The 25,253-nt window shown below is 44.9% G+C and overlaps 1 protein-coding gene and 1 long non-coding RNA gene across 12 annotated transcripts in view; one reads left to right on the plus strand and one right to left on the minus strand.

Moving 5' to 3' along the window:
- LOC135897954 (neprilysin-1-like) overlaps window positions 1-25,253 on the minus strand; it is a 752,274-nt gene that overhangs the window by 457,546 nt on the left and 269,475 nt on the right. For all 11 annotated transcript variants that reach the window (XR_010563211.1, XR_010563210.1, XR_010563209.1 and 8 more), the window contains exon 11: window positions 18,643-18,810. Coding sequence is in view for 8 of the 11 variants with exons in the window: in XM_065426667.1 (XP_065282739.1) it covers window positions 18,643-18,810 (168 nt within the window). In the remaining 3 variants the exon portion in view is untranslated. The remainder of the gene's footprint in view (window positions 1-18,642; window positions 18,811-25,253) is intronic.
- On the plus strand, window positions 112-3,297 carry LOC139055350 (uncharacterized). The gene is made up of 3 exons (XR_011511689.1): window positions 112-145; window positions 246-333; window positions 3,227-3,297. It is a non-coding gene; the product is annotated as an uncharacterized lncRNA (long non-coding RNA).

Below are 25,253 nucleotides of genomic sequence, written 5' to 3' on the forward strand. Positions count from 1 at the left end.
CTCTCTCTTTAAAACCAGCCGCCAGCGACAACACCCGCACGTGACGTCACTGCACTAACCCTTTAAAACTAACACGCCGAGGATGACGAGGCCGCCTTTGACGAAGATAGGTCCACCTATCGAAACGTTGGCCAGCCTGTCTGAGGTACTTCAACCCTGTTTTAAAAAAGTTTAAAAAAGTTTATACCACAGCAAAAACAATGTAACTTGTCATTACTAATTAATTCTTTTCTTTTACTGAAAAGCAAGTTGCTGTTGTTCTGCTGGAGCTGAGGTCTGCAGCCTGCAATGGGTCCATCTCTCTCAAATTTTCGCAGTATTTTAGCTGTCAAAGTGAGTGGATTTTTTTTTCTCTTGGCTATTTGCTACCTCAGTCATGACCATCTACATAGCTGTGTAGGCAATCACTGTTAGTGACATTGGAGTGCTGATGAAGAAGCACTCCTTCATGATTGCAACGCATATGACACAGTGCAGCTGTGGTACTATGCGAAGGTGTTATTCTATAAGCCAAATTAGGTCCTTTGAGGTAATATGTTAATATATCGATGTCATTGGATTGTGGTCCAGCAGGCAAAAATGCTAAACAAGGCGAAGTAATCTTAATTTGCACTTGGTAAGATGTGCAAGCAATTCAGGATGTTATACATGAAATGGGACATTTGTAGATGTCTTCTACAATGCTGCAGTCCTGAATAGCTTCAGAGTTAAGTGATACCGCTATAATTTCTCTGTAAAGCGTGCGGCACAGTTTAGCACTCGGGGAGGCTGGCCTCAACAGGCGTTTAGTTCCTGTGAAGTTCAAATGAGGTGTTACTGTTAGGGTGACTATATATAATTTATGCTTTAATTCTAATCTTTTATGAGGCAGACATAGTTTAACCACTTGGTTAAGCAATAGTGATGTAATATCTATGCATACAAGTATTACCCATTCATTTCTGCCATTTGGACAATGGCAGAAATGCATGGGTAATACTTGTTCACATAGACATCACATCACTATTGTTTATCCATGTGGTGCCCCTGCATGCTCAAATTTACAAGGCTATTACTAAGTAATGTCAAGTTTTGTTGTAACATTAGGGCACCCTTTTATATTATTGCAGATTACCACCATTCTGAACCACCATAGCGTTATATTTGCACTAAATGTATTTGACCTTGGTATAAAACCCTGCACAGTGGTGCATCATGAAATTTTTTTATACTTTCTGGCCTCAGAATGCACTTCACGTTATATTCTTGTTTGCAATAAGAATATAATGCAATTTTCTATCCTTATATTTTGTGGCACTTCAAAGTCCGGCGAGCAAAACCACTGGGCAGCAATACTGGAATAGCTACTGCGTGTAGAGCTATCTTCAAACACACACAAGAAATACAGCATTACTTTCTTTAGCGCAAAACAACGGACACAAGACGACCAGAGCCAGGCGCTACCCTCAACTGACATCACTTTTTTGCGTCACCCCTGTAGAAACAGCAGAATCTAGAAGAACATGCCCTGTGAACACCATGTGCAGGAACGACCACCATCCGATCACAAGAGCCCACTCATGCGACAGAATCCAAAAAAAACGTATTGAACACTGTACAAGATTAAAGAAGGCACACTATTGCACTGTGACCCCAATGACTGTATGAAGAAAGCTGCCGATAACTCTCGGGCGGTGATATCACGGCTCTTTTTCAAAATCGTCGTATCACGAAACATTGCGAACATGAGCGATCTATACCAACAGGCACAGGTTCCCATTTGGCTCAACATTGTAAAGTATGGAAGTAAAAAGCCATCTTTCGTGATAATACGATTTTGAAAAAGTGCTTTGATACCACCGCCCAAGAGTTATTGGAAGCTTTCTTAACACAGTCATTGGGGTCACAGTGCATGAGTGGGCCTTCTTTAACCTTGTGCAGTGCTCAATATGGTTTTTTGGATTCCGTTGCATGAGTGCGCTCTTGTGATCGGATGTTGATGTTCCCTGCACATGGTGCTCACTGCGCATGTTCTTCTAGATTCTGCTATCTATAAAGGAGTGAAGCAATAAAGTGATGTCAGTTGAGGGGAACGCCTTGTGCTGGGGGGGGGTGACTTTCTTGTGTCTGTTGTTTTGCGCTAAACAAAGTATTTATGGCTTTGCGCCAACTAGCCCGCCAACGCATTGTGTTGAACGCAAGGAAATGCAGCTTTGCCTTCTTTGACTGTGTTGCGGGCACTTCTGAAGTACTGTCTGTCCAGTAACCTTGGTGGCACGGAAGTGCCGTCCACTTCTATGCGTTGCTTTCGGTTTCATTGTGGCATCACATCATATTATAATCATAATGTGTATGTACTTTTTCTAAGAGACCCATATTCATAGCCTTGTGTTATATTTGCTGTCGCATTATTTATGTGCAAATGACCAGTGCTCCAAGCCCTATTTTATTCCAAACTAAACTACTGATACCTAAACAGTTCTGTATATCAGAAAACCAAAGCCGAACTGCCGAACAGTACCAAGCAGCACCCTTAGTGCAGTGTCAAGTAGTCAGATTTTATTGGTCATGCAGAGGCGCACAACGTACCTCTTTATTACTTGCTGAACAATTAAGCTGTGTGGAAACTGAGTATTTATGTAGCTTCAACCACATGCTATTGGTCATTGCTCCTGCCCACGGCAAATGTGGAAGATTATCCCGGCATTTCTTTTTCTAACTCGTTTCCCTTATTACAGTGGGATTACTGCATGTGTAAGTAGGAAATGGATCACATAGGCAATCCAAGAGCCAACAATGTGCAAACTGGGAACATTGATTGTACAGTTTGATGACCCAAAATAGGTAGAAATACACCATAAACGATTGACAAATTAACTTTTACTTGACACAGGGCTAGAGCATACAGTAAGCATACTTTATGCTCATACGGTGTCACATAAATATTAATTTTAGTGTAGCTTTCCAGTGTATGATTCTCTTGTTGCATTCTGTCAGAGGGATGGTAATGTTTCGCATGTCTAGCAACTAGACTGTCTATATACAGTAGTAAAAATGTGCGAACTGTATCTTTTAATGATTTGATAGAATGTGTAGAAAAAGTAAAGCCATACAATCAACGCACAGTGATGTGCCTTTCTCTGCACATGTTGCACGTTCAAAAAAGTATGGTGGAAGCTGTTGCCAAGGTTCCCACCAGAAAAGAAAGCCAGTATAAAAGGGTCCACACCACTGATCTCTACTGCAGGGGATGGACTAGCGCCTTCGACTGAAGCCAACCTTGTCCCGGAAGTTCGTGCTTCACAATTTCGCAGCAGCACTTCGTTTCCACGGGTGTGTGGCATTTCTTCTCCTAACATGCCTGCCTGATTTGCCATAAACTACCCAAGCAGTGTTTCGAGGTGTCCAGAATTTTTTCATTGCAGTGTCCACAGTGTCGCTAACATAAGTGGCGTGCAATGGAAGCACCGGTAAATGAGAAAAAAAACATGATGTAAGAGAACACTATCGTATACGGGTTCAGATTGTCATAAAAACGCTTACCAGACATGTAGAGACCTCCTAAAATGTGAAAAACCACAAAGAAAGCTTTTTCGGCAGCCATATTATCTGACCGCACGCACTAGTTAGTCCACCATATGACCTGCTTCCAGGACAAGCGACTGCATGACACCGCATTTCCACTGGCTTCACCTGCATCCGGTGCGGTGTGCTCCATGCAGCAAAACATATTAGAAATAAGTGGTGCACAGTGTTTTCTGTCACCTTTCTCGACGCCTACTGAACACATGGTAAACTGTTTTTAAAGCAGAAAAACAGGGAAAGGGTTTTGAACGCATTGCATTTTAAAGTGGCTGGTACTGGGTAACGCAAGTACTGTGGCATAGTGGATTTGCACCAGGCAAACTAGGAGCTCAATAAGACTGCTGGTTACTTGCAAATGGCCAACGTATTGTGAGCATGTTGAAGTTCTTTTTTTTTATTCTCATCGCTGATTTAGCTAGTGGAGACAGCTTTCACAACTGGAAAAGAAGCCTTAGAAGCATGAAACACTTTACAAAACCAGTTTCAATATATCATGTGTCTGTATCACATAATTTCATGGCTGCATGAGTGAACCCTCTGGTTAACATGTAAGAGTGTTCATGATGTTTGCCATGCATTATCCACTTTATCTACATGTCAACCCTATCTTGAGATTTAAGCTGATGTTGCGTTTAGAGAAATTATGACCCGAGAGCCAGCTTTTGAGAATGCAGATTGAGCTCGACAGATTAAACGCCAGAATAAGTCGTTGAGGATTTCAGGTCAAGAATCTTCAAAGGCCAGTTCATTTAGTGGTGTTAATATTCTGCTCAATGTTGTTGATTGTTACGTTCACATGGTGCTTAAGCATTGCAGTAACAACTTCACTTGGAGGACATAGCACGGGTGTTCTCGACGTAAGCTGGTTGCTTTTTTCTGCGTTTGCAAAAACTGGTTTCTTGTTCAGTTGAGATTTTCAAATTTTGCATTGTTTATTAGGTGTTGTGTCCTGGTTCCTTTTCCTGCAGCTTCTTAGTTAAACATCTGAATAGTGAACACAACTTGACCTTTTGCTTGATTTTATAGATTACATGCCCTTGATGCAAAACAATTTTACTTCAAAACTGCTTGTACCATACTGAAAGAATAACTTGAAGCAGTCATAGCCACGAAGAACATGCAAGAGATGATTATGAAAATTTTAATATTGTTTTTTGATCTACACGGTGTCCTAACTATCGTGCACCAAGATTTAGAAATATGTAAATGCGATGTAGCTAGACAGAACGAAGGTAATGTTGTCTGCCATCGCTTGGAGATACTCGGATTAGTTTTTGCATTCTGCCTAATTACATAATCCTTAATTAGTTAATGAACATCTCAAATAAGTCAATGAAAAGTGTCAATGAAAAGTTGTAGAGCAATATGAAAGCCTCCCGATACACTTTTTTGTTACTGTTACTCACTGTGTGCTACATAAAAGTGTTTTTCCAAGGCATAAGCCTGCGAATACACGTAAAGTGTCTTGAGTGGCCAGTCATGTGTCAGTTTTGTGGTGCAAAGCCGCGAATACAACTTAAATGGGTTCTTTTAAGAAAAAAGACTTAGCTCAGAAATTATCCTTGTTTATGCAGCCTGTGGAGACAAGGTTTCTTAGACATGGCCATGGCCCTCAAGGAAGATGCCGAGGCCACAGGCAGTTCCTCCAGTGACCGTAAAAAGGGACCCTGGGGCACAAGTCTAATTTGGTACCCCTACCTTTCTCCTGCAGCTTTTCTGTCTACTTAGCTAACCAGGTGGGTCAAAGAAGAAAAAGGGAAAAAAGAATCAACGGCTTCAAACACAGAGCTTGCTCAAGCTCAATGCATTGTTGGTGTGAAGTTTTCCCTTATCATTTATCAAAAAACGGGTAATAAGCATATGATATGGTCTTCATACGGGCACCTCTTTTCCGCAGAAAATTAGCAGTAAGAAAAGTAGCTTATGAAGGCTTGAATATTGGCCAGGATGATGTGGCATAGATATCATAGTAAAATATTCTTGCGCGCACAATTGACAAGGACACAGTGAAGGGGACACACGAGCGCTTACTCACAACTATTTTATTTTCGGAAAGATACAGAACATATATACCTCTCCAGGTTTGTGCGTTTTACATGAGAAAAACATGTCTCATGTAAAACGCACAAACCTGGAGAGCCGTTCAGAGCCATTGTCACTGAAAGAAGCACCTGGCAGCAGCAGGTAGCATCGTATATCCAGAAACAGCTTTCCTCGTTAAGAATCCCAGATCCGTTAGCAATCTGTAATTCTGAGGCTGTTGTACAATATTTGAGGGAAAACAAAACAAAGGGATGCAGCGCCTTCAGTGTCGACGTACAAGATTTGTTTTGCTCAATTCCCCACACAGAGCTGCTAAAAAATGTTAAAATGTGTATTTGTGAAGATAATGATGAAGTAAAATTTAGAAATGACAGCGGAACAACCGTGGAAAGCTTTATGGAAATTCTACTCTTTTATCTTAGTTCTACGTTTGTTGGTTGGAATGAAGCAATATATGTGCAAAAATCAGGTATATGTATAGGCTCCAAGGTAGCGCCAATACTAAGCGACATTTTTCTAGCTGATGTTGACAAAAGTATTCACAGTGCTTTAGGAAGCCTGGCAAAAATTTTCCGATTTGTTGATGATTTTTTGGTTATTTTTGATGGGAATGAACATGGATGTAATGTGGTTAATGTACTGAAAGTGTTCCACGAATGTGGCCTAGGCCTTAAGTTTACCCACGAGATTGCTAAAGATTGCTAAACTACAATTTCTATATCTTTCTCTGCGATTGCTACCCGAGCACACATGCTGGATGTACAGCCCTAGATCAAAAAAGCCCATATTACACTTCAAATCAGGACATTCGAAGATTGTAAAAAGCGGAATTGCAGTGTCTTGCCTTCGGGCAGCGTTGGTAAAATCTTGTTGCCACCGACTAAAAGAAAGCTTTGCTAATCAGGTAACTAGACTAGCCTCGGTGGGATTCCCGGAACACATTATAGTCAGAGCGGCCGAAAAGGTAATAAGAATAGTAAAGGGTGTACATCATACAGATTCAAGGAACAGGCTTAGCACAAACAAAAAACGCCTTGCAGTTGTACCTTACGTACATTATTTTTCCCATGGGCTAAAGAATGTTGCCAGCCGGTATGGCGTTGAAGTAGTTTTCAGCGCTCCTAACAAGGTGCAAAAACTGTGTCAAGCTATTTCCAGAAAATTAGACAATAAGGTAAAAAAATGCAGCTGCGGTATAAAAGACGATAAAAAATTCACAAAATGCAGAATAGGTGTTGTGTACCGGCTTCCATTGACCTTTGGCAGCATGTACATAGGACAAACCGGTCGGTGCATAAACACCCGTCTAAAAGAACATGAGCGTTCCCTTGGTAAAGAAAATCATTCGCACTTGTCGAACCACTGCATTCTATGTCATTGTGATCCGATATTTTTTAACACTGACATTTTGTTTTCAGATAATAATAAACTAACACGTGAAATCGCAGAAGCATTTCATATCAAAAAGTGCGCTGAAAGATGCATAAGCCAACCATCGGTTGTAATCACTGAAAATGAATTCGCTTTCTTAAATACTGGTTGAACCTTCTTAATCTGTGTTTAATCTGTTTATGTTTTACTGACCACTCTTCTTGCACATGCTCAGCGCTGATAGCTAAGGTATATATGTTCTGTATCTTTCCGAAAATAAAATAGTTGTGAGTAAGCGCTCGTGTGTCCCCTTCACTGTGTCCTTGTCAATTGTGCGCGCAAGAATATTTTACTATGAATTCGTACCAACTCGCCCAACTATCAGTTCTGCTATGGCATAGATATGATAATGATTATGGATTTTCTGGTGTAGGTAATGGTAGTAGAGTGAATAATCAGAGCTTATATATAGATTAAAACACATTTCGTTCCAATGCCAGCATTTTAAATCATTCCAAATAATTCTTGCGATTGATAGTCTATGCACATCGAGTGACAGTGCTTCTTGATGCTTGCTTCTTGCTGACATCATATTTATGCTGCATAATTTACCTGTTTAAATTCCCCATTTCTCCCATTCAAGCAAGTTTACATTCATCATAAGAAACCTTGTAGATGAGTTCCAGAAACTTGCTGATGAGATGAGAGGGCGGTGTGCATCCCAGGCTTAGAGATGCATTCAGGAGCCTCATATCTAACAAATGTTAGAAATACTCCTGCTAAGCAAGTTCTTGGTGTCATACAAGGTTATTTGCGAATACGAATTTGCCTAAATTGGGAAATCAGTCAATCAAAAACCTGTCAAGCGATATCGATGACAATGCACGCACATTCAAACTGCACTAAATGCAAATAAATATAGCACCAAATGCAGAATCATTGGCATGATGCCATTCTTTCAGTAGAATAAAATCGGTCCTGTGTTGTAAACCTGGAATCCTTTATAATCCTGACTACTAGATACCTCATGAGGGTTGTGACATGAAGTATACATGTTGTACTTATTCCTCGTTTTTGTTTTTACTTTAAGACCCGATAATGCTTAAACAACAGTGAAAGAACTGAGATCACAGTACTTAATACTGTATATTGCTCCAGAAATCCGTTTCTCTGCCGATCGCAGTATCCGACACTAACAATTTTTGACAGAAAATGTGAGGCAGAAGGCCCACAACACTTAGGGCGGTGCCATTCACTTTGCTTGTTTGTGAACAAAACCCATAATGTACATGTTGTGGCTCTTCATGTCGTTACCTTTGAACAACAAAAAGGTAGGGGGTTTGCGTTTTGCAAAACTGCATGGAGGTTTTTACTGTGTGCAATTAAAATTAGAAACCTTCACAGCTGATAATAAATGCATTCTACACAGCTTTAGGCTATGCAGGTGCACTACTTTACACAGAACGCACCCTTTTACCACGTCACTGCCCAGGTGGTGATTCAGATTCTTCAAAGGTGTTTAATTGTTTGGGATGGCACATCGCGTTTCACTTATTTGCAGAATATTGCATTCCAATTGTGTCATATGAGATAAATCCATTAGAGAGCTTTAACTTGCCCTAAATGTAGTACAGCTGTGTACTGGTAAACTGGCAGCAGCTTGCAATGCTTGTGGAAAAACAATTGTAACTGCCATATTATATGTAACTGCTAGTGCACATGCATCGGCAACAGCAATGGTTAGGGTACAATTGTTTCTTCTACCCTGGGGTATGCATCCTCCACCAGAAAATAGTTTTTTTCGTCTTCCTCTTCTACCACATTGGAATGTGAAATGGGGTGTAATTTGTAGGGTATACTCTTGCATAAACTTCATGATAATTTCTTTTTGTCTGTGCCACAGATCATTGTTGCTACGACTGTAAAAGCAGGGTGCCTGTTTACAGCACCCGTAGGGAACAGTCTGTGAATCTTTAACGAACAGTAAGGATAATGAATAATCGAATAATTTTTAGTATTATTCAACAAAATTAGCACTCTACTTTCCACTGTGGTGTCTTTCAAACTCTAATGTTGGCACAAGGTTTGACTGCAAGATGTAATGTTGTGTGAAAGAGTACACTTGCGCGCATAACACCCCATCGGCAACATTCTGCTGCACAGAATGTCATTAGCTTTCTTATGCATTGGTCAGTATGTCGCAAACCGGCTGCTCTTTTGTGAGTTGGAACGTAGCATTATTGTAAATCACATTTGATGTTCTAACAAAAAGAATTGTGCCCGCTTATCCCCTAATTCTCCTCACTTGATGCCTAGTGTTATAATGGCATGGTTGACACCATGGGAGTCAGCATGGTGTATAATTTTCTCTATGGTGGGGTAGGGGGTGTACGCAAGCAACTTTTCCAGATGACTTGAATCAGTATTGTGGAATGCTGGCTTTTTTCGCTCACTGTTGCCAAGCTTCACTTTGGTTGTGGCAACAAGTATACTGTAGTTCGCTAGCGCTCCTGCAAACACACATAATGTGAAGGCATCTGTGTTGAAAAAAAGACCAGCTAATAGTTTGCCAGGAGCTAAGGTCCATTTAGACCATTAAATTTTGAGCTTACACCTTTGGAAATAAGTGGTGAATGAAAGCACACCCAGGGAAACTTCCCATAATAATTTCTTTCATTATAATAATGCTGAAGCTTTGAAACTGACTTGTGTGAGTCAACAAACAAGTCATTTGAAGATACTTGTTTAAAACAATGACCCATTTCCTTGTTCAAGTAAGACAAAGGTTCCACAGGAAGAGAGAAACTTGAAGCCGTCAACAGCAGCATGAATATAAACAGCGCTCCACGTTTTGCAATCTTGCACCTGGTTATCACATTGTCCATCTCATTTTTTTTTCACAGGCTGTTCTTTACTGTGTTATGGTCATATCCAGTTTAATTTTAATGTCCCTATGTTTTTAATATTTGGTTAATATGTTTTTTCTTCATCGGCTTTCAACAAAATATGTATTCGTAATGTGCCTTCATTTGCCATATACAGTGATCTTAACCAGATGTATTTTGATACAAAATATATTTTTCTTAATTCTTCGTTTCCTTTTTCCGAATGTGTGGTTTATCTTAATACCTATGTTGTCATCTGGGAGGAGTAGGTCTACTGGATTAATGACTGCTTACATGTGTACATCGTTTTCTGTTTTGGTCACCCCTACTCTTAGCAAGAACTGTCAGCAGTGCTCATACCCGCTCCATCACAATCACCACTGCTAAGCACACCCTTCCTTCCTTTATATTAACACTGGCTTCTCTTGACCTATTATATGCACCAGCTTCTTCTCCCCCAATGAGGCTAGGGGCCAATGAGCTATGCACAATCCAAAACAACCCAGCCAAGGAAAACATTTGCTGCCCTGATGACAAGCACCTATGTCGATATGTTGGCTACAGCAACATCCCTTGTTCCAACAATTTTGGTCTACTTACACGTTTTTGTAACACAGAAGCTACTGATTTTTCGTGTTCTGTGACTATACTTTTTTGCCGCTTTCTTTAGGATGGATATTCACGAATACTATTTGTTTGTCCTAGCAGCAACAAGTTTATCCTTGCAAGCGTTTGGGGTCAAGAAGAACTTTCACCAGGAAAAAATGCAAGACGAGTGATTGAAGAAAATAAAGTTGCTTCTGTAATCTAAGGAACTTGAGGACTGAAATGTTGCACCTTTTTGTATATATGCTAGGCAATGCATTCATATCACAAAGTGCAAAGTGTTTTATCTCTGCAGCCATGTCAGTGTGTTGGCAAGACAATTTTCTCAATGGTGACCTGCTGCTTAGGCTATGAGCTGCCTTCATGACATCTGCATTAAAGGAGGTGTACTATCGTGGACAAAAGTACCCTGGACGTGCGACCATCGACCAAATTGCATTTCTGTTCAAGACCGCTGAAAACAGTGCGTCACGTATGCACATTCCCAACGCAGATGTTAGCACGGCTGATCCCAGCAAATAGTTCACCAATAAAATTCGGTCGACTCACGCGCGTCCTGGGCAATTTTGTCTCCGATGGCACATTCTCCCAACAACGGGTATGCTCTGCAAGTTGAAATACGGGAACCACCTGTACTTTAATGGATATATTACAGATTCAGCATACGGAGTCTTTAGTTTTCTTAATACGGCAAGTACCTGTATTTTAACGGTTATAGTACAGATTCAGCATACAGTGTGTTCCGTTTTCTGGATATGAGAAGCACCGTGCTCGAACGGTTATAGTACAGATTCAGAATACAGAGTCTTCCGTTTTCTAGATACAGAAGCACTCGTATCTTGTATTACAGTCTCTCTTTTACAGTTCTCCGTTCTACAGAAATTACCGTTCTTATATAACGCAAGAATGTTCGGTCACAAATGACTAGCAGATTTTCTGTAAAGTAAGGCAAATTTGTTTACAGTGTACTTGTGTTTAAAACTTGGTTCCAGCTTTCAAACATTAAGGTAGGGCCCTACCGAAGTAGGTAACTGTGTTCCAACATTTTAAAAAGGCAAAAAGTCTGATTAATAATTTATACTACCTAAAACCTCTGCATCGGAAGTAATTAATCGATTAAAGATTAAATGGTGAATTAATATTTGTTAGATGAGTAAAAGAAATTATTCGACCATCCTTAGCGGGAATTTGAAAGCAAAAAAGTCGCTTCGGCGAAGCGTTTCTTTCTGCGCCTTACTTGTCTGCGCACGCTCTTGCCTGCGTTTTAACTGCGCCTCGGCAAGGCCCAAGCCTCACAGCGCTCTAAGCTTCACAACGTGCTCGCTTTCCCGCGAGGAGGTTATAAGTCGCGTGACCGCTTAGCGGTGTTCTATTTGAGGGGAAAGCTCTTTATTTGATGCACTCATTTCTTCACTGATGACGTCGGGCAACCTCCTTACCACTGGTTGAGCCGTCGCATTCCCAACAACGTACGCTCTAGGCTACAAGTTTAGTCAGCTAGAAGGCGACGACGTGAGGTGCGCAATGACGCATGCAATAGATTTGGTCAACCAGAACCATGGAGCCGCCGGGTCGTCGGGGAAGCGTGCGTGCTCTTCTCGCACCCTGGAGGCCCGGGTTCGATTCCCACACAGACGGAAATTTATGTAACATTCTTTTCGAAAACATTAAATTACTTTTTTAACGGGAAACTCGCTGAGGAATCGGACGTCAATGCCAGTGCGTACTATTTATGTGGTTTTACTCTTTGCCATCCGCCATTTTCATACCATACCATTCGTCAACATGCTGGTGACTAGAACGCTGTATTTTCGTGTGAGGGGGCATGTAAGGCTTTCTTCTTAATAAATGTATGATTCAGCACAGACCGTCCTTGTTCGTCGTTAAGCAGCATCATTGTCCTCACCTATTTCTAAGAAATTACCAAATTTAGCGAAATGTAAAATGCAGGCTTCTTTGTTTGCAACAGACAATAAATTTTATGTAGTAATTTATGCAACACATCGTTAAGTACCGCTCTCTTCGACACCATACCGTACATGCAACAGTTCACTCATAACCAATCTGGCAGAAAGACTCAGAAGCGAAACGAAAATTACCTAGCTCTACTCTTGTCAAAGAGTCTTCAAGCTGCCCAGATCTAACGCGGATGCAGGGGTTCTCTGCCGTTATCTTTGTCTCAGATATGTGGATGTCACAGATATCTTTGTAATTTATTCGAAAATTCGTGCATCCCGTTGAACTTCCGCATCAACACAGATAGTACTATGCTGCACACCTCAATGGCGCCGGGTGAGATCAACTATGCCGAACTGTCTTGCGAAGCGGTTCGGCGCAGTCGATTTAATTTTATTTCGCGGAAGCGGAACGAAGTCGGAGCGCATCGAACCCAAACCCGAGCCTAACCTGCATTATTTCGGTCTGACACCCTGGCTTGTAATTCAAAAAGTCGCTGTTTCGCCCGAAAGGCGAACCATCGATGCCGATAGCAAAGTAGTACGCATCTATAAGAAGTAATGATAGTAGCTTTATCGTCCGCATAAACTGGGAAAAATTCGCTCACTAGCAGAATTAACAAGTATAATGTCAGCGCGCACAAGCAAAGATGAACGCATGTCACTCGATGAGTGCGGACACTCGCGTCAAAACGCTGGTGTGAGCAAGCGCGGCAGCGCCTGTGAGCGAAGGGCTCTCGGTGCGGTCCACCCTTACAACGCAAGGACGGCGACAACACAGCGCGCAGGAAGGTGTGAGCCGCCTCCACGTCTCCTTCAAGACAAGGCGCGCGCGGCAGTGCTAAGAACGGACTTCACGGAGACGGCTTCACTCCCTTCTGCGGTGCTTCTCTGCTTCCTCCATATACGGCACGCGAGACTGAGCAGCGATCCTCACTTCCCCTTGCGGCCGGCCGCGAAATGCCCAGTTGCTGCCGGAGCACACCACCCCCCCCCTTCCACCCCCCCACAGCCCTTCGCGCGACGGAAGACGGCGCATTTGTTCTCGCTTTCTGCCTTCGCGCTCTGTAGATTGAGCCTGCGACCACCGGCTTCCTTCGCGTGCGTTCACTCGCACATGCAGCGCACGACGCGTGGCGACGGTGTTATCGCCCTTGGACTTGATACGAAATATCACGGCGACGGCGACGACAAAAATGCGCCTGCAGTGTCCATATGATTGATATTGCAATAAGGACTGATGAATTGCGAGTTCAGCGCTTGTCCAATCACTTCCTTAGCTCTTGCCCTTGTCTGTGCTGCGCTGCTTACCTCATGTGGAGAGCATTTAAATTCAATCGACGCAGTCACGCCAGGTTAAAACAAATCCTTTAGGGACGCACACTCAAGAAAGCGGAGCGAATGGCGCAGTTAGCACGCAGGTTTGAAGACGTCCTGCTTGCTGAAACGACCTGAAATCTCCCAGCAGGAAAGATTTCCTGCGGTTTCGCGATATTGTTTCTTTGTGCATACAGTATCTTGCGTACTGCCCACACATTTCCAGGCCGGGGAATCAGCTGCTGCAAAATGCAGTAAGCTGTCTGCCTGACTTTAAGAAACCTCTTCATTTGCATACTGATGCTAGTGAGCGCATATGGCAGTGGAGCAGTACTCGTCAATGATTACGAAGATTCACAGCAACGAGTGGAATTCGCAAGCAACACTCTCATCGGTTCCGTACGAAATGACGAAAAAAGCATGCTTGGCTATATTTTTTGCGATATATGTTTCACAAGGTCCTGGATGGCACATGCCTTCTATACAAACCCGGCTTCAACTTGGGGAAACCCTCGACAAGACTCACTCGATCGATTTAAACATTGCATCATTGTGGCTTTACCTTAAAAGTAGAACGGATACGTGTAGTTGAGTAAGCATGGTCGAGCGGCACGAATGCAGTCTTCTAAAAGCCCATTTTATTGCGGTAGCCATTATGTGGACACTCCAGACGCATTTCTGCTGTCTTCGTCGCCGCCCCTGTGAGGTTCCATATAAAGACCAAGGGTGATAAAATCTTCGCCGCATGCCGTATGCTGTATGTGCGAGTGAAAGTGTGCGAGGGTGAGTAGCGAACGTGGCTCAATTTCACGTGTGCGAGCGAGGAAAACGGGCCGGAAGCGCATCTTCTCCTGTCAACCGTGAGGCATGGGGGTGAAGCGCGTGATGGGGGGCGTCCTTCTGCGGCATCCTCTCCTGTCGACCGCGAGCCATGGGGGTGAAGCGAGGGAGGGGGGCGTCCTTCTGAGGCGGCGGCTGCTTACGGCACAGACGAGCAGGCGTCGTATGTTGAAAACGATCTGCGACGTGGCTAAAGTGTGCGCTCGTGAAGGCCTCATCTTCAAAGCGATCTGCGATGTTTGTAGTGCGCATTGTGCCGGCAGCTTAGTAGGAGCTCTGCTAGCGTTGAAGGGAGAGATGCACGAAGGCCAATTAGTTCGCTGCTGGTTGGGCGATTTCTCACTCCTGCATTTTGACATCGTGTTTCCGCACTCATCCAGGGAGTTGTGTTCGTTTACCTGTGTGCGCGTACCACCGTGCTTGTTAACTAAGTTAAAACACGTTGGCGGGACACAGAGACAGAGACAGCCACAGAGACAGCGCTGAATAAAGGGAAAATCAGACATCCACCCGTTCGTAGCAATCGCTACAAAGGAAACCCATACGGATTCCTCGAAAGAAAGGCCTCATAGTTGAAGAAAAATTCGCCCTGGTCCGGGACAGAAACCCGGGACCACCGCCTTTCCGGGGCAGCCGCTCTACCATCTGAGCTAACCAGGCGGCTAGCATATGGCAGGGCGAAGTCGAATTTGTCGACAACACAAAGCAAAGGCAAGAGTTTGACGTAGTAGTTCTGCGGAAACCCGCAAGGTGGAGAGAAGTAATGAATAAAGGGAAAATCAGACATCCACCCGTTCGTAGCAATCGCAACAAAGGAAACCCATACGGATTCCTCGAAAGAAAGGCCTCATAGTTGAAGAAAAATTCGCCCTGGTCCGGGACACGAACCCGGGACCACCGCCTTTCCGAGGCAGCCGCTCTACCATCTGAGCTAACCAGGCGGCTAGCATATGGCAGGGCGAAGTCGAATTTGTCGACAACACAAAGCAAAGGCAAGAGTTTGACGTAGTAGTTCTGCGGAAACCCGCAAGGTGGAGAGAAGTAATGAATAAAGGGAAAATCAGACATCCACCCGTTCGTAGCAATCGCACAAAGGAAACCCATACGGATTCCTCGAAAGAAAGGCCTCATAGTTGAAGAAAAATTCGCGCGGGTCCGGGACGTCCTTCCGGGACGTCCCTGGTCCGGGACGTCCCGGACCAGGGCGAATTTTTCTTCAACTATGAGGCCTTTCTTTCGAGGAATCCGTATGGGTTTCCTTTGTAGCGATTGCTACGAACGGGTGGATGTCTGATTTTCCCTTTATTCATTACTTCTCTCCACCTTGCGGGTTTCCGCAGAACTACTACGTCAGAGACAGCGCTGTTTCTGTCTGTCTGTTTCTTTCTGCGACCTCCTTCAGTCATGTTTACATATTGTGTCATGGTTAATTTAGTTAGTGAGCGAATGTTCACAAGTTTCTTCATAAGTTTGTTCAGAAGAGGTGATGCAGTAATGTGTGTACATGCCACTCCTCACGACGAGAGCCGATAGGAACAATAAATATGTTCGGATGCATATTTATTTACTGTGATATGAACTATTGCTTAAGGGTATATGAGCCATTTACAGTCTTACGTGACGGATGAATTTAATAAAAGAGGTGATATGAGAATATGTGCGCACACCAGTCATCACGATAACCACCCATCAGGACAATAAAGGTCTTCGTACCTTTGTGAAAAATTTTGTTACCTGTGCGTAAATAGCTTAGTTGGTCATTCACCTTCAAAGAGCGGAATTGCTCACGTTTTTTTTTCGCTTCTGTACCTTTTCGTTTTGTTTAAGTGTGTCCTTCGTTTGCTTACGAACAGCGTTGAGGAATGTTTGTTTGTAACCGACGCCTCACAGGTAATTCTCGGCCAGGGCAAAAAGCGAACTGCCCGAGAATTCCCTTGAAGCCTTTAAATTACGAAGCATATTTACCTATAAATTTGTTTACTGCCGGTCACCTTAGCTGAAAACGAGTGTTCGTAACTAAAGCCTTGAATCCGATAGCATGTTCTAGTCGTAAGGTGTATATTTCGGAGTGATTACAGTGTAGTTTTGTAGTGGCGCCTTTGCTTGGTGGAACGTTGCGTTTCTACGCACACTTCAAAGTTCTGCTGTTAGTGCAGCTGGACTTTCAACTTCTTGCTGAGTGCGTATACGTTTTCCGCCGGTTTCCATCTTAGTTCGCCATTTACCAACTCGCTCAGCCCATAGCCACGCTGCCTACCATACTGTACCACTGTGCAACATTTCCGCTAATAGTTGCTGTTGAAGGCACTGTTTCACAAGGCTGCTTTAGCATGTATATTAACAGTGCGCAACCGAAAAATACGCGAATATTCGTCTTTTTTACTGCGATAACAATTATATGGGCGCTCCGTCTTCCATCGCACGAAATGCCGTGGAGGGATGAGAGGTAGAGACGGGTGGAGGCGGCCGCGTTGCGCTCCAACAGCAAGTGCACACTTCGCGACCGGGCGCGAGGGCAACTGACGATCGCCGCACAAACTCACGTGCCATGTACGGAGGAAAGCGGGGAGGCAACGTAGGAAGTGGGGGACAGGCTCCGCCAACACGTGTGCATGGCCACGTGCGGTCGCGCGTGCCGAAAAGCATCTGCAGGCGGTTCTGGGCGCGCTGTGCTCTTATCGCACTTACGCTCAAGTGGTAGACCGGACGAAGCTCACTTCGCTCGGTTCTACTGCCGCACTTCCTCTCACCGGCGTCTTCAGAGCCAGTGTTCGCGCTCATCGAGCTTGATGTGTTCATGTTTGCTTGAGCGCGGTCGCACCAGGTTTGTTGATTTACTTAGGAAGTGAATGTTCGCAAGTTCACACGGCGGATAACACTACTACCCTTACTTCATAAAGCTGTCCACTAAATTGCTATCGTAATCGATGCTTCGCGTTTCGGGCGAAGCCACGACCTTTTGTGTTGTCTCCAATTTTGTGCTGTACGTAAAGTACGCCTCACCCGAATTGTCTGACCCTCGGACGCTCTATGAAATGGAATGTACACGAGAGCTCTCTGCCACGTAATAAATACACGGCATATAATTATTATTTCACCGAATCCCTGCGTGGTGGTTGATCAGGCTCTAACCACCAATCACAAGTCATCGTTACCACTGGACTCACTGGCGACGGAAACCGGCTCTCCGTTTCGTTTACATGAGTAGTGAGTGTCCCGGTACTGACCGCCTATAGGCAGTGCAGAATTATTTAGCCATATGGCAACCAAGCATTAATTCACTGTAGATATTCCCGGTCCTCCCCCTTCCCCCCCCCCCACCGGTGTACTTTCAACACTGTAATAATTTTCATTAAAAATCCCTCTTTCGCCCCAAAGGCAGGGCACCGGTTGCGACAGCAAATTTATAGCAAAATACGAAGTTATGCTAGTACCTTCATTGGCGGCATACACTCGTAAGCACAGCCACACTAACTAAATTAACAAGTATGCTGTCACGCGCGCACAAGTAAACATAAACATATCTGATTCCACGACCGCGGAAACTCTATCAAAACGCTGGCGTGAGGAAAGGTAGCAGCAGCAGCGAGCGAAGTGACATTTAATGCAAAGTGGGCGCGCAGACCACACTGCACGCACAAAGCTACCAGCCTACTAGGCTGCTTACAACGTAGATCGGTCTCAAGATGCGGCCGCGTGACCACGCGTAGCCTCAACACGCAGCGCCCGCGGACCTCTTTCCCTTCTGCATGGTTCCTGGCAACGCTAGATGCCTCGCACACGACGGAAAACGGGGCACTTCTCCCCGGCTTTCGTCTCTTTCGCGCGGGCGAGGTTCAACTGCTATCGTCGGCTCTCCTTGCACGTCTTCACTCCCACATACAGTGTAGGGCACGAGGCTACAGTGTTAACGCACTTGGAAAACATAAGGAACCTCATGGTGATGCCGACGGTGGAAATGCGCTTGTAGTGCCTATATATTTACTATCGCAATTATATAAGCTACACAATGAGAAATACGTGTACCAGATTAGCTTTTGAAGTCAACACACAATACTTACTGTGTTTCTGGCGCGGCTTGTGCTGCAGTTTCTCCAGGAGGAGGCAGCAGTGGCTCTGGTACATCAGTAGCGAGCGGATGTGCGATAAGTTGTCCCTCTCCTGGTTTGGCTACCCAGGCTTCCTGCACTCCCGAGCCACTTCCACCACCAGCATAGCCAGCGCTGCCACTGCGACAAGAGCGTACCTAAATATACAGGCTGTCACAGCTCATATTGCCGCATGTTAAAAATATGCCAAAACATACGAGATGTATGGGACGAAACGCGTGTTGTTGGCAATTCTGTTCGGCCAATAAAGAAGCTCCCACCTTGGAAAAGACATTCTAGGCACTATGTCCCATGCGCCATTCGCATGGTCAACAAAAGTCTGTTTACAATCGCGAGACTCTCTCTCTCTCTCTCTCTCTCTCTCTCTCTCTCTCTCTATATATATATATATATATATATATATATATATATATATATATATATATATATATATATTGTAACGACGTGGGATCGACGAGTATGCGTAGCAGCACAGCCAAGAAATGCACTTTATCAGTCGTCCAAGGGAACAACAACAACGTCTGCTTCGTTTTCCCCGCTTCACTTAAAGACCCACGCTACTTCAGCGTCGTCCCCACAGGCGCATAGCTGCTGCATTATGGTTCTGCCAAATCTAGTTGTGTCATTTGCTCCCCCTTTAGAAAAGATCATCGTCACGATGATAGAGGCTTGGAAAGCAGCGGTAAAGAACTGCGCATTCTTGGCAGTCCTCATAGTACGGCTTCATACGCAGCACGTGAACGACCTCGGGTAAATGCCGTCGGCGCTTTGAACAGTGCGAGCTGTCTGGAACGACTTCGTAGTTGGCGTCACTGATGCGTCGGAGAACTATGTAGGGCCTGAAGTATTTCCGTAGGAGCTTTTCAGAGAGCCCACGCTGTCGAATAGGTGTCCAGACCTACACTTTGTCGCAGATGTTGTATGTTACGGCTTTGTACCGAAGATTGTAGCCTCTGGCGTCACAGTCCTGTTCGTGGATTCGCAGACGCGCAAGCCGCCTAGCTGCCTCTGCTCGGTGTGTTATCTCTTCAGTACCCGTCTCGTTGTCGTAAAATTAAAGAGGGAGCATTGCGTCTAATGTTGTTGTAACCTCATGGACATACACGAGACTGAAGGGCGTCTTGCGAGTGGTCTCTTGACGAGCCGTATTGTACGCGAAGGTGACATAAGGTAAAACCTCGTCCCAGTTCCTATGCTCTACATCTACATACATGCTTATCATATCAGCCAAGCTCTCCTGATATCGAGAGTAGATTTAAGCATGAAATAGCAACCGGCAAATCAGATTGGTTGGGGATGATAATGTCACAATCATAAAATGTGTGTAACGCAATGGCGCACCCCCCAACACCACACCGCACGATGCCATACTGTACACTCTTCCATATGAACGTTGCCCAGACAGAAGAAGGAAACCAGCTGGAGGCGGCACGGCAGGCAGCGAAAGAAGCCAGAGAGATAGAGCGCACTGCCCAGGTAGCAGAAGTAAATCACATGAATGAGGTACCATGTTGGGTGGTGCCATCTCTTGAGTTGACACAAAACCCGCGCCGCTGAACTCACCGACCGCGGGCGTTCAAATGAGCACAAGCAACCCTGTCTCAGCGTCAAAAGATAAGAATGACGCGTGTGGTGTCTTGCATCTGTCTTTTGAACGTTGCACCACTATTGAAAATGCGTCGCGAACACTTTTGGTGTCGCGTGTCACTGACCTTAGGGCCGTGCAGATGTTGGAAGAGATGGAGTCGGAAGACGCAGGTGAGCACAGCAAAGCGATTTTGTTCAAAACAAACCCAAAATAAAACACACTCAAAACTCAGTTAACTCCAAATAACACACCTAAGAGTTGAAACACCATAAAGAGACATCGGCACCTTTGTCGCCTTCTTAACGGTTACTAAATATGTCCTAATTGCCAGCCGGCTCAGTCCCTAGTGCCTTATAGGCGAAGGTCCGCTACGCCTGGCTTATTACTGCGACGCTCACAAAAAGGAATGCTCTTAGAAAGTTCTGTCATCGCACGTGTCTCCGAGTACGATGTGTTTCAGATCATCGTCATAGTCGGTGCTGCCGCCGACTCCGCATGCTTTGCTGCCTTGGTGTCGGCCGGCCAGCTAATCCATCTCGGACTTCGGTTTCCCCAACCCTTTAGGTGACGAGGCACGCTGGCCTCCCTAGCTAGGCCTAACGCCGGTTTCCGCCGCCACTTCTTCGAGTGCCGATGAGACGCCCCGGGGACTATCGTACGTGCTGGTCTGCCTCTGAAGGGGGATCTTTCCTGGAATGCCCGGCACCGCCGTGAGAGGATGCCGCAGGTCCAAGGAGCTCGAACGTCGCCGAGGTCGACGGCCACACCCCGGATAGCCAGCGTCACGGGCTTGACCGAATGTCCGTGGCTCCCGTCGCCAGTACGATGCTGAAGCTTCGCCCTTCTTGGCCCAGAGCCACGTCGATAATGCCAGCTCAGCGCCGCTTCTCTCCCAATCAGAGCTCGGGTCACGCGTCTGGAGCGCGCGTGCCGTTCGGAATGATGCGCGCACATCGTCCTCTTGCTTTCTTTTTTGTCGCATGTCTCTTATATATGACATGGGTCCCCTTTTCATGAGTTTTCTTTTTCCAAAAAACTGCATTCTGTCGGTCTTTTTGGTTGCGAATTTGACTCTCCCGCTGTGTCTTGCGTGCTTTTTCTTGTGTCGTTGTGGCTCACAACACATCACCACGCTGTCATGCACATTTGCACCCATGCACCCCATGCACAGTTCACAACGTTTGCGAGTTCATTGTTCCCATCGTCTTACATGTGTACACTTATTCGTCCGCGTTATAGTTTTGATATTTCACCACTCCAACGCCCTGCTCAACGAATCCGCACTGCTACTACTATAGCTCGCACCGCACTACTTCGGTCCGTCTGGGGAGATCTGAAAAAAATTCCTCGAGCTTGTGAATCAGCTCTCTTAACTTCTCTACTTGTATTGCCGCTAGGGCTTGATTCAGCTTAACACTCTCTACCCCCATGGTCTTATCGATATAAGTGTGAAATTCGCCATGGTCCTCCTCTTGGGCAATCACCATGCAAACTCTGCTCCTCTCCTTGTTCTTCCACTTTTCTTTCTCCTTCTCTACACGTCCCTTAGCCACTGTCTTTTGCCATACATCGCATGATTTCACATACCGTTTCACGTCGCTCTGCCCCCCGATCCAAAAGAACTTTTCTGTGAGCCTTTCTACGGTGTTCTTCATTCCTTGATAACCTGCGGTTACACTATTGTGCCCTATCTTCAGTGCTGTGTTCCTCAGCTCCTTCGGGACCATGTACTGTAGTACTTCCCTACGTGAACTAAACATACACTTCCGGTACAATAGGTTATTTTTCATTACGAACTCCACCACTGTCCTACTCCTTTTTCTTCGCACCAGTTCCCCTACCTTTAGCTCACATTTTCGTATTCACTCGCTCTTCTTCTGTAATTCTTTGAATTCGGCAGCCGTTATATTTGATCCCTTAATGGCTGTAACCTTCAATGCTCTCAGAGGTTTAGTACTACTACTGCTTGCTTATGTTTGTACTGCAGCCGCTACATCTTTCTCTTACACCCCCACTTTTGCAGTTCCGAGCATTCTCTCTCTTCCATGTCCTTCCCTTTCCTCTTCCAACTTGGGTCTGGCTCGTCTGCCTTCCTCACCCCAGGTGCTTTTCCCACAATCAAATCATAAAGGGGGTCCTCTGCACATATAGCTGTGACTAGTCCTGTAAAACAGGGTGTCGATATTTGAATGCGTGCATCTGGCAGACATTTAACGGACTTATCTACCAAGATTACTCGTTTAAAGTACGCGGTCATGCTTTCTGGTCGAACTAGACTCCTCCCTACTAAAATGGTATTGGCTCACGTGTCTCTCAAGACCGTATTTGTAAGAAATGGAGTCGGGAGACGCAGGTGAGCACAGCAAACAGATTTTATTCAAAACAAACCCAAAATAAAACACCCTCAAAACTCAGTTAACTCCAAATTACATTCCTAAGAAATTAAACACAACAAAGAGACATCGACACCTTTGTCGCCTACATAACGGTGACTAAATATGTCCTAATTGGCGGCCGTGTCAGTCCCTAGCGCATTCTAGGCGATAGTCCGGCAGCCCAAGCTTATGGCTGCGACGCTGACAAAGAAGGACTGCTCCTACAACGTTCTGCCGTCGCACGTATCTCCCAGTCTGATGCCTGTCAGCTCTTCGTCAGAGTCGGTGCTCCCGCCCACTCCGAAAGTTTTGCTGCCTTGGTATCGGGCCGCCAGCTAATCCGTCTCGGACGTCGGTTTCCCGAACTCTTTCAGTGACGAGGCACGCTGGCCTCCCTGGCTAGGCCTAACGCCGGGTTCCGCCGCTACTTCGAGTGCCGCCGAGGCGCCCCGGAGACTATCGTACGCGCTGGTCTGCCTCTGTAGGGGGCTCTTTCCTGGGGTGCCGGGCACCGCCTTGAGACGCTGCCGCAGGTCGAAGGAGCCTCGCTCGAACGTCGCCGAGGTCGACGGCCCTACCCTGGATGGCCAGCGTCACGGGCTTGGCCGCACCTCCATGGCTCCCGTCGCCAGTGCGATGCTGGCGCCCCACCCTTCATGGCCCTGAGCCACGTCGATAATGCCAGCACAGTGCCTTTTCTCTCCCAATCACAGCTCCGGTAACGCGCCTCGAGGGCTCGTGCCACTCGGACTGATCCGCGCACATCGTCCTCTTCCTTTCTTTTTTCGCTGCATGCCTCTTACATTAATTACAAATAAAACAAAAAATTACAAAAAATTACAAATAAAACTTCAGCATGCTGGAAGTAACAGCTTGAGTGATATTTTGACCAAACGTTAGGGAGCACTCACAAGCAATATTTTTGTGCAGTACGTAGCGTATGTAATGCTGTCCTGTACAAAGGATTGTGCGCCAGAGACCACATTTTCTTATGTTTTGACTGGTTGCCCGGATGATCTCGTTTTATTCTCGCAACTTTCCCGGATGTTCTCGCTTGAGAGCCCGGATAACGGCTCTGGCTTTTCGCTCAGTTACTAGAAGGCTGCCGACAACGGAAACTACGATCATTTCATGCTTAATATCGCAACCAGTTAAACTGTGAGCTCAGAGTAGCCAACTTATACTATATTATGAAGGCATTTTCACATTCGTTTATTAAAAGTGTGAAGTGCTAAAGGGACCATCTAAATAAATTTCTAAACTGCGCTTCTAAAAACACTGTTATGACGCTTACAGAGATTGCCTTGTTCTAAGTGGAGGAGACTTCCCTAATGAATTTATTATATTCATCGTTGCTACTGAAACGCTGTGTTGTTCTAGCACTCCCACAAATTGCGTTCGCCACGCACCAGGTGATTCACATTGGCTTTGGTGTTTCCTGCGATTAAAAGGAAGATGATTACAGTGTTTTCTAATCTTAGAACAAGTAAAGCTGAAGACGTGGATGATTTTCAAATCATATCTTTTACGTATGTTGTCTACTTGTTAGGCCCAGTGTTTATGCCAAATTATAGCCTTGCTCTTACCACAGAAGTCTTTCCAAAACAAAACCAGGTAGCACTTTCACTCATAAAGTGGGTGGCGCATCAATCTTGTATAACTTTCCACCAATCTTTTATCTTCCAGTGTTATCAAAAGGCCGAGAAAAAGTGATGTATATCGGAATTAACAAGCACCTAATCAAATATTCCATCTGATATATTTGTCAATTCGGTTTCCGGCACAAGATGCCCACAGAAGCAGCACTGATGAAGCAAAATGACATTGTAATTCATACATTTGAAGCAAAGCTATTTGTACAGGGAATATATACAGACTTGTCGAAAGCATTTGTTCTTCCGAACAACGACCTAATAATACAAAACTCAAACACGATGGAATGAGAGGAAGTAGCTTAAGAATATTGAAATCCTTCATGAAACACCCAAAACAAATGGTTGTTCATAATTGCGCATCTTGTAGGCTGGTGCCCATCCGGTACGGCGTACCACAAGGAAGCATTTTAGGTCCTCTAGTGTTGCTTCTGCACAATATTAATCTACATTTTCTGCCATTGCAGCAAATATCGTAGCGTAGGCTGATGATTTTACCATGCTATTTTCAGGTAAAAGAAAAGATGGATTCAAAAATGGCAATTACTTTTTGGAATACTTGTGGCAATGGAGAATCAAAGCGTTTTAAAGATCACTACAAATCAGGCACGTACCCAGGATTTTTTTTCGGGGGGGGCCCACCACCTCCATCATCATCATCATCATCATCATCATCATCACCATCATCATGTTTTATGTCCACTGCAGGACGAAGGCCTCTCCCTGCTATATCCAATTGCCCCTGTCCTGCGCCAACAGATTCCAACTAGCGCCCGCGAATTTCCTAATTTCATCGCTCCACTAGTGTTTTGTCGTCCTCGATTGCGTTTTCCTTCTCTTGGTACCCATTCTGTAACCCTAATGGTCCAACGGTTATCTAACTGGCGCATTACTTGACCTGCCCAGCTACATTTTTTCCGCTTGATGTCAATTAGAATATCGTCTATA

Source organism: Dermacentor albipictus, chromosome 2, assembly GCF_038994185.2.
Source record: "Dermacentor albipictus isolate Rhodes 1998 colony chromosome 2, USDA_Dalb.pri_finalv2, whole genome shotgun sequence".
Classification (NCBI taxonomy): Eukaryota; Metazoa; Arthropoda; class Arachnida; order Ixodida; family Ixodidae; genus Dermacentor; species Dermacentor albipictus.